The 14,716-nt window shown below is 32.8% G+C and overlaps 1 protein-coding gene and 1 long non-coding RNA gene across 6 annotated transcripts in view; both read left to right on the top strand.

The window, feature by feature from the left end:
- Positions 1–7,093, top strand: part of LOC114328354 (zinc finger protein 91-like) — a 27,373-nt gene extending 20,280 nt beyond the window's left edge. For 3 of the 5 annotated variants that reach the window (XM_050651093.1, XM_050651077.1, XM_050651084.1), the window contains one exon: positions 2,122–7,093. In XM_050651093.1, coding sequence (XP_050507050.1) covers positions 2,122–4,700 — 2,579 coding nt within the window. In that variant the 3' untranslated portion in view covers positions 4,701–7,093. The remainder of the gene's footprint in view (positions 1–2,121) is intronic. The other 2 variants (XM_050651061.1, XM_050651067.1) reach the window with 1 other exon arrangement.
- Positions 7,094–9,695, top strand: LOC126884832 (uncharacterized). Its single transcript, XR_007698155.1, has 2 exons — positions 7,094–7,205; positions 9,378–9,695. It is a non-coding gene; the product is annotated as an uncharacterized LOC126884832 (long non-coding RNA).
- The last annotated feature ends 5,021 nt before the right edge of the window (positions 9,696–14,716 follow it).

Here is a 14,716-nt window from a genome sequence, read left to right on the forward strand (position 1 = left end):
TTTTCCTCGACTATTTCTAGGTACTCGTAATAGTCAAAGAAAAACAAAGCAAAAATTTTGATCGTGGGCATCCAACAAAATCGTTACAATTTTACCACGAGAGAAACTGGTTTCTATGCTGCAGTACTGCAGAATTGATATCATCGACGATTTTGTCGAACGACACCGCAGTATCGTGAGTGGCCGGCTTTATTATTAGGGATTCATGAACAACGCGACGTCCAATACAATTTGTTTCATTTTTCTGCTTTTTCTAAAGTAACATGTTCGCCCCTTTTGTGCGCTTTATTGTTCCGTTAAGATTATTTTTTCATTGGCTGTAACAGTGATTGATATAACCATTCAGTATATTATTATAACAATTCATACAACCTATATTTGTTGTGATACATATATTATGATACCAGACTTATGGAGCATTTCCACTATGTAACCCAAAAATTGTTCCACAACTTTTTAGACTATGTTTTAATATTTTGTAATGAAAAGTGAATATTAATTCGCTATTTGAAGCAATACCTATAAGCCTATTTGAAAACAATACCGACCTGAACGACTCATTATCAAATTACTTTTAAGACGTAAATATTTTTATACTAACACCCAAACTCAAAGCAAAATGGAAGAACAATGTCAAAATTTTTAGTTGCTCCTATGCCCACCAGGTAGCTTACCGCTTATTTTGATTTGCCTATTACTTAAAAATAACAGTTTAGTAATAAAACAATGGCAAAAATTTCTTCAGAATGTAGAGGGGCTTTAAACTTTGATTTAACCACTTTCTGACTTTCATAATAATAACTTTTAACCGAGTTATTAAGCCTTGAAAATAGCCATTTTTCGTTTTTTTTTTCAATTTTAAATTGCTTATAACTCGAAAACGATCAACTTTAGAGAAAAATTATAAGAAACCCTTTTTGTCCAGAATGGTCCAAAAAACCTAGAAAAATTTGTCCGGGCCGAAAATATTGATTTTTGCAATTTGATTAAAAAAAATTGGACCACTTTTCACGTGGGCGACTTCTTGAAAATTATTCTTGGAAGTCTCATGAATGTGATTGTGCAAAAAAATCTCATGGGAATGTTTTTTCCAACGAACCCGCCGTTTTCGCCTTGTCTAATATATAATATACAGTGCGTCAATAAAGTAATGCATAAATTCATTATTTCGTAAACCGACGACTTTAAGAAGAAATCCCGAAACACGTAGATTTTTGTTTTTAACAAACGATTTTTTGGCGTATATATCATACTAGTGACGTCATCCATCTGGGCTTGATGACGTAATCGATGATTTTTTTTAAATGAGAATAGGGGTCATGTATTAGCTCATTTGAAAGGGTATTCAATTCTCTATTCACTAATATAAACATTAATATAATTATTTTTACAGGGTGTTCAAAAAATTTTTTAATTAGATTAATTGAGACAAAAAGAAGGATGTATGGAATTTATTTAATTCAAAATACGTTTTACTGTTGTCAGAAAACAGGAAAAAAATGTTTATTTGTCAAATAAATATTTCTTTTCGCTTAAATTCAATGTTAAAACTGACACCCACCTGCCTCTTGACCTTTGAATTTGAACCTTTCGTTTAAGTGAAATTCAATGTTTATTTGTCAAATAAACGTTTGTTTTTCTGTTTTCTGACAATAGTAAAACGTATTTTGAATTAAATAAATTATGTACATACATTCTTCTTTTGGTCTCAATTAATTTAATTAAAAATAATGGTTTTGAACACCCTGTATAAATAATTATGTTTATTTTTATATTAGTGAATAGAGAATTGAATATCCTTTTAAATGAGCTATCACATCACCCCTATTCTCATTTAAAAAAAAATCATCGATTACGTCATCAAGCCCAGATGGATGACGCCACTGGTATGATGTATATGCCAAAAAATGCTAAATTAAAAATAAAAATCGACCTGTTTCGGGATTTTTCCTTAAAGTCGCCGGTTTAAGAAATAATGAATTTATGCGTTACTTTATGGACGCACTGTATGTGTTTTTTAATAATAAAGATTGTGAGTATTGACCCTTTTTTTCATATACTATACTCACACCTGCAACCATTTCATCACTTTAATTACATTATAGTTGGTTTGTATTTTAGGGTATCTCCAAGGTGAAAGCAAAGTGAAAGTTATGGAGAAAATGGAAGATTCATCTTATGAAGGAGATAACATGGGTCGACCCAGTGAAGGAAAACCATTAAACAAAAATATGAAAGCTGTGACGGGAAAAAGACTATATAAATGTGAAATTTGTTTTAAGCTATTTAGTAAAGCTGATACTTTGAAAAAACATTCGAGAGTACACACCGGGCAAAAACCTTACAAGTGTGAGATTTGTTTTAAGATGTTTTCTCAAACAAATATTTTGAAAAATCATTTAAAAACGCACACTGCAGAAAAACCTTACAAGTGTGAAATTTGTTTTAAGCAATTTAGTCTAGCAGGTACTTTGAAGAAACATTCAACAGTACACACCGGGGAAAAACCTTACAAGTGTGAGATTTGTTTTAAGCAATTTAGTCACAGAAATAATTTGAAAACACATTTGGGAGTGCACACACAGGAAAAACCTTACAGGTGCAACGTCTGCTTTAAGCAGTTTAGTCAAGCAGGTAATTTGACAGTACATTTGAGAGTGCACACTGAGGAAAAACCATACAAGTGTGAAATTTGTCCTAAGCAATTTAGTCAAGCGAGTAATTTAAAAACACATTTGGGAGTGCACACTGAGGAAAAACCTTACAAGTGTGAGATTTGTTTTAAGCAATTTAGTCACACAAGTACTTTGAAAACTCATTTGGTAATGCACACAGACGAAAAACCTTATAAGTGCAACATTTGCTTTAAGCAATTTAGTAAAGCATGTAATATGACAGGACATTCGAGAGTGCACACTGAGGAAAAACCATACAAGTGTGAAATTTGTTTTAAGCAATTTAGTCAAGCGAGTAATTTGAAAACACATTTGGTAGTGCACACCGGGGAAAAACCGTACAAGTGTGAAATTTGTTCTAAGCAATTTAGTCAAGCGAGTAATTTGAAAACACATTTGGGAGTGCACACAAAGGAAAAACCTTACAAGTGCAACGTTTGCTTTAAGCAATTTAGTCAAGCATGTAATTTGACAGGACATTTGAGAGTGCACACTGAAGAAAAACTGTACAAGTGTGAAATTTGTTTTAAGCAATTTAGTTTAACAGGAACTTTGAAACGTCATTTCAGAATACACACCGGGGAAAAACCTTACAAGTGCGACATTTGCTTTAAGCAATTTAGTCAAGCAGGTACTTTAAAATCACATTTGAGAGTGCACACTGGGGAAAAACGGTACAAGTGTGAAATTTGTTCTAAGCAATTTAGTCAAGCGATTAATTTGAAAACACATTTGGGAGTCCACACAGAGAAAAAACCTTACAAGTGCAACGTTTGCTTTAAGCAATTTAGTCAAGCGTGTGATTTGACAGGACATTTGAGAGTGCACACTGAAGAAAAACTGTACAAGTGTGAAATTTGTTTTAAGCAATTTAGTGGAGCAGGAACTTTGAAACGTCATTTGAGAATACACACCGGGGAAAAACCTTACAAGTGCGACATTTGCTTTAAGCAATTTAGTCAAGCAGGTACTTTGAAAGCACATTTGAGAGTGCACACTGGGGAAAATCTGTACAAGTGTAAAATTTGTTTTAAGCAATTTAGTGAAGCAGGAACTTTGAAACTTCATTTGAGAATACACACCGGGGAAAAACCTTACAAGTGTGAGATTTGTTTTAAGCAATTTAGACACAGAAGTAATTTGAAAACACATTTGAGAGTGCACACTGAGGAAAAACCGTACAAGTGTGAAATTTGTTTTAAACAATTTGGTGTAGCAGGTAATTTGAAAGAACATTCAAGAGTACACACCGGGGAAAAACCTTACAAGTGTGAGATTTGTTTTAAGCATTTTAGTCACTTAAGTACTTTGAAAACACATTTGGGAGTGCACACAGACGAAAAACCTTACAAGTGCAACATTTGCTTTAAGCAATTTAGTCAAGCAGGTAATTTGGAAACACATTTGGGAGTGCACACTGAAGAAAAACTGTACAAGTGTGAAATTTGTTTTAAGCAATTTAGTTTAGCAGGAACTTTAAAACGTCATTTGAGAATACACACCGGGGAAAAACCTTACCAGTGCAACATTTGCTTTAAGCAATTTAATCACACAGGTACTTTGAAAACGCATTTGAGAGTACACACTGAGGAAAAACCGTACAAGTGTGAAATTTGTTTTAAGCAATTTAGTTTAGCAGGAACTTTGAAACGTCATTTGAGAATACACACCGGGGAAAAATCTTACTATTGCAACATTTGCTTTAAGCAATTTAGTCACACAAGTACTTTGAAAACACATTTGAGAGTGCACACTGAGGAAAAACCGTACAAGTGTGAAATTTGTTTTAAGCAATTTAGTGAAACAGGTAATTTGAAGAAACATTCAAGAGTACACACCGGTGAAAAACCTTACAAGTGTGAGATTTGTTTTAAGCAATTTAGTCAAGCACGTAATTTGAGAGGTCATTTGAGAGTGCACACTGAAGAAAACCTGTACAAGTGTGAAATTTGTTTTAAGCAATTTAGTGAAAGAGGAACTTTGAAACGTCATTTGAGAATACACACCGGGGAAAAACCTTACTAAGTGCAACATTTGCTTTAAGCAATTTAGTCAAGCAGGTACTTCGAAAGCACATTTGAGAGTGCCCACTAGGATGGATCGAAAAATAGAAGTTTCGAAAACTGTTTTGGAATAGTGCGCAAAAGTTGCCATTTGGTATTACAAACCTAATCTTTGCGGTTTTTCAAAAAATGTTCATTTTCTGCTCTCTACCGGGGGTTGAAAAAATAAAAAATACGAAAAAAACTACTAAAATCTTTTTTAAAAGATTTCTTTCTTTTTTCTCGACTATTTCTAGGTCTCGTAATAGTCAAAGAAAAACAGGAGTCCGAACTGTGTCAACCGCCATGTTTCGTTCAACCGGGACTTCCAACCACTTCACCGACAACTTTTTTCTTAACACATTTACAATTACTTTCCATCCCCTTTTACTGCTTCCTGCACATTCACACTTATAATTGATTTGGTACAATCCACAATAATCTTCTTTTCATCTTCATCCATCAAACCACTTTCATCTATCCAACAACATACATATAAATTACTGATGTCTACATACATCCACATTATCTAAATTTTCATCTATATACAACCCACCCCCATAATTCTACATATGACTATTTTTACCCCATCTTTTCAATCTGCCATTACCATAATAATGTTCCATTCTCATTAATTTTCTAATATACATCTTATATATTCCAGCCTATCCTCCCCCTACTGTCAACTACATCTTATGACGGTTTGGTTTCAAACCCTTAGGGTTCCGGGTAGCCTGCGAGGTCCTTAGGAATTAGTCGTTCGAATTAGCGTTACGCTCGGTTTCATAATCAGTTAAAGTGGACTTTAAATTTTAAGTTGGTACCTTTATCAATGCAATTCATATGGGTAAATGTCAACCTTAAAGTGAACTTTAGTTAACGTTCACTTTAAGTTGATTATGAAACCGGGCGTAAGTCAGCTTGTTTTTAATGATATATCCCCCTAGATTATTTAAGACATTTTTACACTTCAGTCACCCCTACTGTGACTTTTTCTTAAACTTACACAAATTCCAACAGCTACCAACAAATTAAATAAATTCTAAAACTTTAAATCAACACAAAATTGCTTTTCTAAATCATGGGTCTAATCACAATAGGGTTTATTATTATCGATTTTAGTTTTCGATTAATTTTTGTGTAATGTGGTTTGCCTACCATCTCCATTGACAACATACGTGAATACATTTTCGTAACTACAACATCTAGTTTATTTTATTTTAATTGATTATTTATCACAGTGGAGTGATTGTCGTTACTGTTCTTAATTTAACAAGCTTTACACCAGAGTCTTCAAAACTGACAGGTTAATTTTTCAACTTCCTGTAGAACTGTCACTTCTGTTATGTCATCGTTCAAGAGTCCCGCATCATCGTCACTTGCCACGCTTGCCACCATAGGGCTTTTCATCGATTGTCATTTGTTTCAAAATTCTGTCATGTGTCACATAATATTAATTTATCTACGTCATACGTCTTTGGTTTGTATCATTATAAAGTTTGTTCCAACTCGATACAAAACCGTTCTTGAATCGTTACGCGCATGCGCAATAACGAATAATTATGCGCAGTAACACATTTTTCGTTATTGCGCATACTCGTAACCGTTCAAGAACGGTTTTGTATCGAGTTGGAACACACCTATTGTATCATTGGTAATACGAATAACGTATGACGTAGATATAATAGGTCTGTTCCTTTGTTTTTTAGTGTTACACTTTTGAGTGTAAGTGTACGAAATTCTATGAACATTTGAGTGTAAAATGACAGCGGCTCATGACAGCGGACAGTATTAAACGAAAATTATCGGTGTGCCAATCAAGCAAAGGGACAAGGAACTTCCGAATATGGCCTAACTGGGGGCACATAACATAACATAACCTAATTAATCCTAATATTTACATTTGTAAAGAATATCCTGTTTGTTTTTATTGTCGATTGTGCAGCAAATCAAATATAAAGTAGTTTATCGCCTACAGAACTGAATTAGTCCATAGCAGTTATCAGTTTTTCTTTCTTGGGAAGCTTATACATGTAACTTGTATTGTTGTAAATTGTGGGAGTAGGGCAGACAGGGAAAAGTCTTATTTTGTACTGTTCCCAAGGCTCCCCATGCAATACATTTAAATGAATTATCCAAACAAAGCTGGGGACAATGGATAAAAGCCACAAGAAGAACAGATATACTGCCCTCCTAAGCCAAAAGGGCGTATCTCATTTTGCCATATTTTCGTAAAAGGTTTTTTAATATGGTGTTTATACCAATACGCATCAAATTTACTAAGCGAAACAGACGTATCTCGCGTTGTTGAAGCTGTTTCATTCGAGATATGTCTGTTTTGCTTAATAAATTTGATGCGTATTGATATAAACACCCTATTAAAAAACCTTTTATGAAAATATGACAAAATGAGATACGCTCTTTTGGCTTAGGAGGGCAGTATAAGGGAACTAAAATTAAAATATGAAAAGTAAACATTTTGTAAGTGGTAAGTTTAATGTAATTCAATTAATAAGGATTTTAAATGTCTACAATAATAATAAAGATGTGATAATTCAAGCTTAATTATTAGGAAAGCCAGCCATGTTTCACTTCCATGAAGCAGAGAAGGGAGGTATATAATATACTGTCCCTTTTGTCTTCTCACTAATTTCTCTTTTGCTAATGAAACCTGTAGTGAGGGAGTGATATAATCGTGATGTTTTAGCAATTCTGTTGTTCATTTTTTTTTGCATTTTTTGTCTATTATAGTTTATAAATATTCAAAATCATTCATATGTTCTACTAAATTTCCGTCTAGGTTTATATGGATTTCTCTCAGTGTCTTGGAAATAAGTAAAGTTTTAGTCTTTGCTAATTTTATTTTCATTCCTTTGTCTGCAAGTTCTCTCGTCTATAAATTTAGGTTGCTTTGTAAAGATTTCTCTGAACTTGGTATCAATGCAATGTCATCTGCAGATACACATTTACTCAGAGTTATACTTTTTAATCAATGGTAACCTAAATCTAATTTTCGGGACTCTACTGCATTTTTTTTATTGGTTCATTCATATATATAATATAATGAATAGCAGTGAGCTTAAAACTCCACCTTGCCTTACTCCTTGTGTATTAGCAAATTTGTTTGATTCACAGTTTAATGATCGCACAATGTTCCAGTACATAAATTTTACTTGCATCAATTAGTTCTCCTCCAACATCGAACAGTTCAAGCCCTTTCCAAATGTGATGTCCGGGTACCTTGTCAAAGGCTTTTTCCATTGTCTTATAGTAAAGATATGATCTTGGACACTGTGCCCGGTCAGAAACCTTTTTGTGCATCGTCTAGTTGATGTTCCACTTTCTTTCTCAGTCTCATCTCCAGTGTTCATTCATAAATCTTAGCCAGTACACTTAGCATGAAAATACCTCGATAATTTGAACATTACTTTTTTACCTCCCTTCTTTACCAGAAGAGCCATTACTGCTGTTGCCCAATCTTCTGGGATGCGTTTCTGTTTCCAAATTGTTATCAGTAATTTGTGTAAGTAGTGTAATGCAGATTCCCCCATATATTTCAACAATCGTGTTTTGATATTATCTATTCCTGCCACTTTACCATTTTTCATTTTTGCAATGGCTTCCGTTAATTCTTCCATTGTTATTTCATTACTCAACTCTGGAATATTTACTCCATCTATTAACTATATCTTGTGGTTGGGTAAGTGTTTCTCCATTTTATTTTTTTTTATTTGCACGACAGTACTACCTGATTTACCTCTCATTTTTTCAGACCTTAATAGAACAATTTTTGGTTTGTCCTACTACTGTCTTGCTCCATCTTTTCTCCAAATCTCTCCCACTGTTCCAATTTAGCTTTTTTAACTTTTTCTTTCACAAGCTTCCTTGCTTATTAACTGTTATTTTCTAGATAAGCTCTCCATGGTACTTTCTTTTCTTTCACAGCTATTTTTATCTCTTCGCTCCACCAACTAGTCCTTTTTTTTGACTACTTTTATTCAATAAAAATATTAAAATACTCTTGTGATAGTGAAGAGACAGTTTATGTTTCCTTTCGATCCAGAGGCGATACACAATCTCCAGACAGTTGTTTCTGCCTTACGGCGTCCCCAGTGGAGCTGCCTACACACCTCTGAATCAAAACGAAATCAAATTGTCTATTTAAGTGGAATTTCAAAAATAGTTATCTACTATTAGGATGCTTCAGCGATATCTCTTAAAGAAAAGAGAAAAGTCCCAGATACAAAATTCACTATTAAAATAGTAAATAATTATTTAAATCTGAAACTTTTCTTATTGGAACCCCTTTCTGGTACATCCTTAATCTCTTTTTGACTTTTACAATTTCGGACTTTGAATTATCTTTCTGATCTTTTTTCTAGATTAATGAAAGCATAATGTAACTGTATACTGCAGAGTCCTTTTCCCTTTCTTTATTCATCATCTCTTGTCTTATGAATTGTAAAAGTCAGAGATTAAGGATGTTACCAGAAAGAAGTTCCAATAAGAAAAGTGTCAGATATAAATAATTATTTACTATTTTTATTTTAATAGTGAATTTTATATCTGGGACTTTTCTTTATTCTTGTGATACTTTCCACATTTTTATGATTTTTTTATGGTACACAATGTAGAATTTTTATTTATGTCTTTGTTTTAGGAACAACCACCAGATATTTAAAAGGTATAAAAAGAAGAAACTGCTGGAATTTCAAAACAAATGTGTTTGACTAGTAAAGATTTGGATAAATAACAGGAGTTACTTTGGGCTATAGCTACGTGCAGATTTATTTCCTTGTGGCTTCCTATGTTAATTCTTGTTAATTATACACTTAAATATGTTTTTAGTCTCAGGAAGATTTTATATTTGATTATTTTTGAATAAACATTATTATTATTATTACCTTAATTTCCATTAAATAAATTGACTGTAATCAATAAAGTAATCGTTTAATTGTTAATAAATTATCAAGTATGATTCCCAAATATTTTATTTGTTTGACACCTTCTATGGGCTGATTGTGAGATTATAGTTAAGGTACCAAGGGTATTATAAGGATAATAACACTTGAGGTCAATGGTGTATATACCGAGGGCCTTTGGCCTGAGGGATATAAGTTGACTGAAAGCGATATTATCGTTAATACCCGTGGTGCCTTCAACATTTAATGTCCGACTAAATTATTTTTTATAGGCAAAAAATTAAAGGAATTTTGAATTAATTAGTTTTCAAATAAGTACATTTACCAGCAATAGTCGTAACGTAATTGTGGTAACCATAGTTTTACTTGGGTTGTTATTTGTCAACTTGACAGTATTTAACTAGTTATTTAAATTTAATACCCTAGGGCGTAATTTTTCAAAATAATGCCCTAGAGCCTAGGGCATTATATCATACTTAACTGACTTCGAAATCATGTCATTATTTATCAAACTGACTTCAAAATCATGTCATTATTTGTCAAATAATATACCAGTCGGACATTAATATTATTACAGTAGAACCTCGATTATCTGTCAGGGCACCGGACCAAGGGTATGACGGATAATCGAAAAGACGGTTAACAGAACATTAAAAAAAAATAAAAATTCATAGTACAACTCTCAAATTTCATTTGTATGGTTTGTTTGACAATATAAGAGGGATTTGTTTTCATACAATCGAATCAATTTAAAATATTCTGAAATTTGTGTTTGTTTTACTGCTGCTTCATATTTTGCGACGGCTGAATTTCTTAATCGGCATAAGGCATAAGATCATGCAATCTACTTTATTGGCTTCTTCTTGTTGAGAATACCACTCGATGAATTATTGCATATGCGATGCAGCTTCTCTAGATTATTTACGCAAATCTTTGTCAGTTACAATAGGTTCATCAATATAGCTACAGTCAAGCTTCCTTGTGTCCAAGCATCAATATAGCTACTGTGTCAGCTTCCGAATAGGTTTGGTCCGCCTTTGTTGCCATTTCAATGAGTTCTTTATCTGTCAGCAATGGATAGCCGTTTGTGTCCTCATCACAAATCAAATTACCTTTTTTTTATTTTTTTGCATTTAAATGATTGCTAATGTATAACTCAATACAACTTCTGTATGTACCCTGACGGTTAACAGAGGTGATGGTTAATGGAGAGACGGATAATCAAGGTTCCACTGTACATGATTTCAAAGTAAGTTATATTATAATGCCCTAGGGCGTTATTTTTCAATATTTATTTTGAAAAATAATGCCCTAGCTAGGGTATTAAATTCAAATAACTAGTTAAATACTGTCGAGTTGACACAATTACGTTACAACTGTTGCTGGTAAATGTACTTATTTAAAAACTAATTAATTCAAAATTCCTTAAATTTTTTTGCCTATAAAGAATAATTTAGTCAGACATTAAATGTTGAAGGCGCCACGGGTATTAAAGATAATATCGCTTTCAGTGAATGTTTATCCCTTTAGACCCTTTTAACCCTTAAGATTGCTATCTAAAAAAAAATACCAAGAAACTTTACAGAATCAACGATACTGATCTGGCTGTTATTAACACATTCACAGACACACTTTAGATGTAGACACATCTTATGGAGTAAGTGGCTTCATATGCAGTTGTGTCTGTGAATGTGTTAAGAGGTAAAGATTGACGAGCTCCTGTATAGGATAATGCTACTGTTTTATGTTAAAAAAAGGTAAATTAGAATCGGACCAGGTTTTTATCGTGAGTAGATCAGAAGGTATAGTAGCAATATTTGAGTTGCTCCAAGTAATACTGGTATCATCAGCAAAAAGAAAATTTTTTCCATTAATTTTTAAACTAGGGATGTCATTAATAAACGTAAGGAAAAGTAGAGGACCTGATACTGAACCTTGTGGTTTGTAGAGGACCCCACATACAATATTTTGGAGACTAAAGTCTGTATTATTTGCTCTAACCAGTTGTTTCCAACTATCCAAGTAAGATTGAAACCAATTCAAAGAAATTCTTCGAATTCCATAGAAATTTAGTTATTTTTATCAAAATTTCATGATTTACACAATCAAAAGCTTTGGCATAGTCACAAAAAACAGTGGCAGTGTGAAGATTATTGCTCAGTGCTTGATAAACCTCATGTAGTACAGAAAACATGTCATCAGCAGTACATTTATTATTTAAAAAGCCGAACTTTTGTAATAAAATGTTGTTTTCAACAAGAAAGGACATAAGTCATGCTTTTATGAGTCTCTCAATAATTTTGGAGTACCGGTAGTAATGCAATAGGTATATACTTGCAGGAATTAGATTTTTCACCACCCTTATGAAGAGGAATAATGATAGCTGTCTTTAGGTACTCTGGAAATTTACCTTTCTCAAAAGAATCATTAATTGGCGAGATGAGGACACAAGGATCTACAGATCGAGCGAGTCTCGTAAATTGCACGGCTTCGAGCCACGCTTCACACAACCATATTTGCGTACTTGTGTTTTGGGTTGTGTGGCCCTGCTCTGGTCGATTGGAGTTATAATTTACCAAATTTAAATATAATCGTTTCTACTGATTCATAATATGTATACTATAATATAATATATTGAAGTTTTTAAATATTGCTAATATTATTAAAGTTTTTAACATTGTATTTTAATATACTTTGTTTTATTAATAATAATATTACCTAAGTATTGCACCTTGTTCAAAAAAAGTTCAAGATAAATACCGCGGTTTTTTCATATGAAAATGCAAAGAAAAAATATACAATTTGCAGAGTATGTAAATGCTTGTTTTTTGATAAAACAATACAAATTGTATGTAGGTAGGTAGAGTAGCAAAGCATTGAGTAGTTATAGCAAAAGTAGCTACGCCATCTGAGACATAATAAGGATGAAATTAGTTTTATATTTTCTTTTCTCATGGAGCATGCATGATGGAGAGTTTTTTAAAATACGTAACAAAACATGTTGTTTTGTTATCTATGTTGCAAATATGTTGTTTTTTTTTTCAAATTACAAAATATGTTGTTTTCAATACAAGTACCTAATTGTTGTTATTATTTACTGAGCATTTAGAATTTTGACTAACGCTCGATTTCATAATAAAGTTAAAGTGTGTGTTACCTTAAAAAAAGCAATTGTTACAGTTAAAGAAAACTTTAAATTTAAAGTCCACTTTAACTTTATTAATATAAAATCGAGCGTAAGAAATTTTATAAACTTTGGAAAATAGCATTTCAAAAAAAGTACTGTAAGTATGCTGTATTTTTAATTTTTTCTCAAAAAATAAAACAAAACTCATTTTAAAACATATATTAAATTATAAACACAACACTAAATAAATAATTTTTCTCAACGGTTAAAAACCACACTTAAAAGTTTTAGAAATTCACACCCCAGAATCAAGTTACTCAAATTTTCAAACACCTCACCTGACACAGTGTCTCAAGTACAATTGCACGAAGCTGTTGATGTTATATTTTTACTCACATTAACAAAGTATTCATTTAGATTTCCAGGGTCTGAAAGGAAAAATGCTTAAGCTGGGTGAATTTTATTTCGAAGATCGTTTATTATGGACTAAGTTTCTTTTGCAACACTTTTAGAGCTTCTCAGACAATTTTGATAGTACGATTTTTTAGCTGATTTTATAAGTTTTAAATAGGTTTTCCTATACTTGCTGATATATTCAGTGACAGAGCCATTGGAAAGTAAATTTCTTGATGTAGAGTAGTGAACGCATATTCATGGCTGATATGCGGATACCGGATACCTTTAGTAGTCCAGGGCCCAGGATTTGCGATGTTTTGGCTTAATTGTAATTAAAGGAAATGCTTTGTTGAACTTAAGGACATAAAAGCATATTAAAAAAATCACTGAAAAGTGATAATTTTAAAATTACAGGAAAGTGCCACTCGGAGGTTAAGCAAAATTAAATTAAAACTTGTAGCTACTTTAGTTTTTTCAATTTATAAATCTAGTTTAAATTAAACTAAAAAGAAATATATCTTTTTTGTAAACAAACACATTTAACGGCTAAACAGCTGGCTCCGGTTGGATGATACTGCGCAGGACGAGTGTAATATCCACCACCGTCTCGGAGGTAGGTGTAGAAAAGTGTTACACTTTTTTTCCTACAGCATTTCAAAGAAACGAGTTGTACGCGTTCTACGACAGAAGTTGAGTGTATCGTGAAAAAAAGTGTAAACACTAGAAAAACAAAGAAACAAGAAAGTGTAACACTTTTACACTTTTCTTACACTTTTCAAGAACTAGTGTTACACTTAAAACAAAGGAACAGACCTAATAATTTTATGTGACACATGACAGAAGCTCGAAACAAATGACTGTGAATGAAAACCCCTATACAGTCAACATGTGAACAAGTCAATCTAGAGCTCAGGCCCTGGATTCTGTGCAGTGGCGGATCCAGAAATGTTGGTTGGGGGGGTGTCATGGGTCTTGAGGGTGATTTAATTACCTTTCTCTGAGGCAAGGTCACTTAGTCTTATCAACCCTAGTATACGTGGGTTTACAATTATGGGGGGGGGGGGGGTCATGACCCCCGTGACACCCCCCTGGATCCGCCAGTGATTCTGTGCACTGTAGATATCTACATGTCGCTTTCTATCGATATTTGAATATCAAAATATATGAATTTTCAGCTTTAATTGAATTATTTTCTAGTTTTGCTCTAGTTTATCAATTAGAGTATAACCTAGCAAAACTAGAAAATAATTCAATTAAAGCTAAAAATTCAAATATTTTGATATTCAAATATCGATAGAAAGCGACATGTACATATCTACAGTGCACGGAATCTAGGCCCAGATGGTACCTAGAGCATATTACATGGACTATTTTGAACACCCATGTTTAAGTTCACATATTTCATCTGTTTCCATGACGAATAAATTTTAAAGGGTTTTTACCCATATATTTTTATAATATTGTATTTTGCTGGTTAGCATGTTATTAGATCACGTGAGTATAACCTACAACGTTTCTTAAAACCGTAGTCAAAATTTTAAAAACTTTGCATTA

The sequence above is a fragment of the Diabrotica virgifera genome, chromosome 1 (genome assembly GCF_917563875.1).
Source record: "Diabrotica virgifera virgifera chromosome 1, PGI_DIABVI_V3a".
Lineage (NCBI taxonomy): Eukaryota > Metazoa > Arthropoda > Insecta > Coleoptera > Chrysomelidae > Diabrotica > Diabrotica virgifera.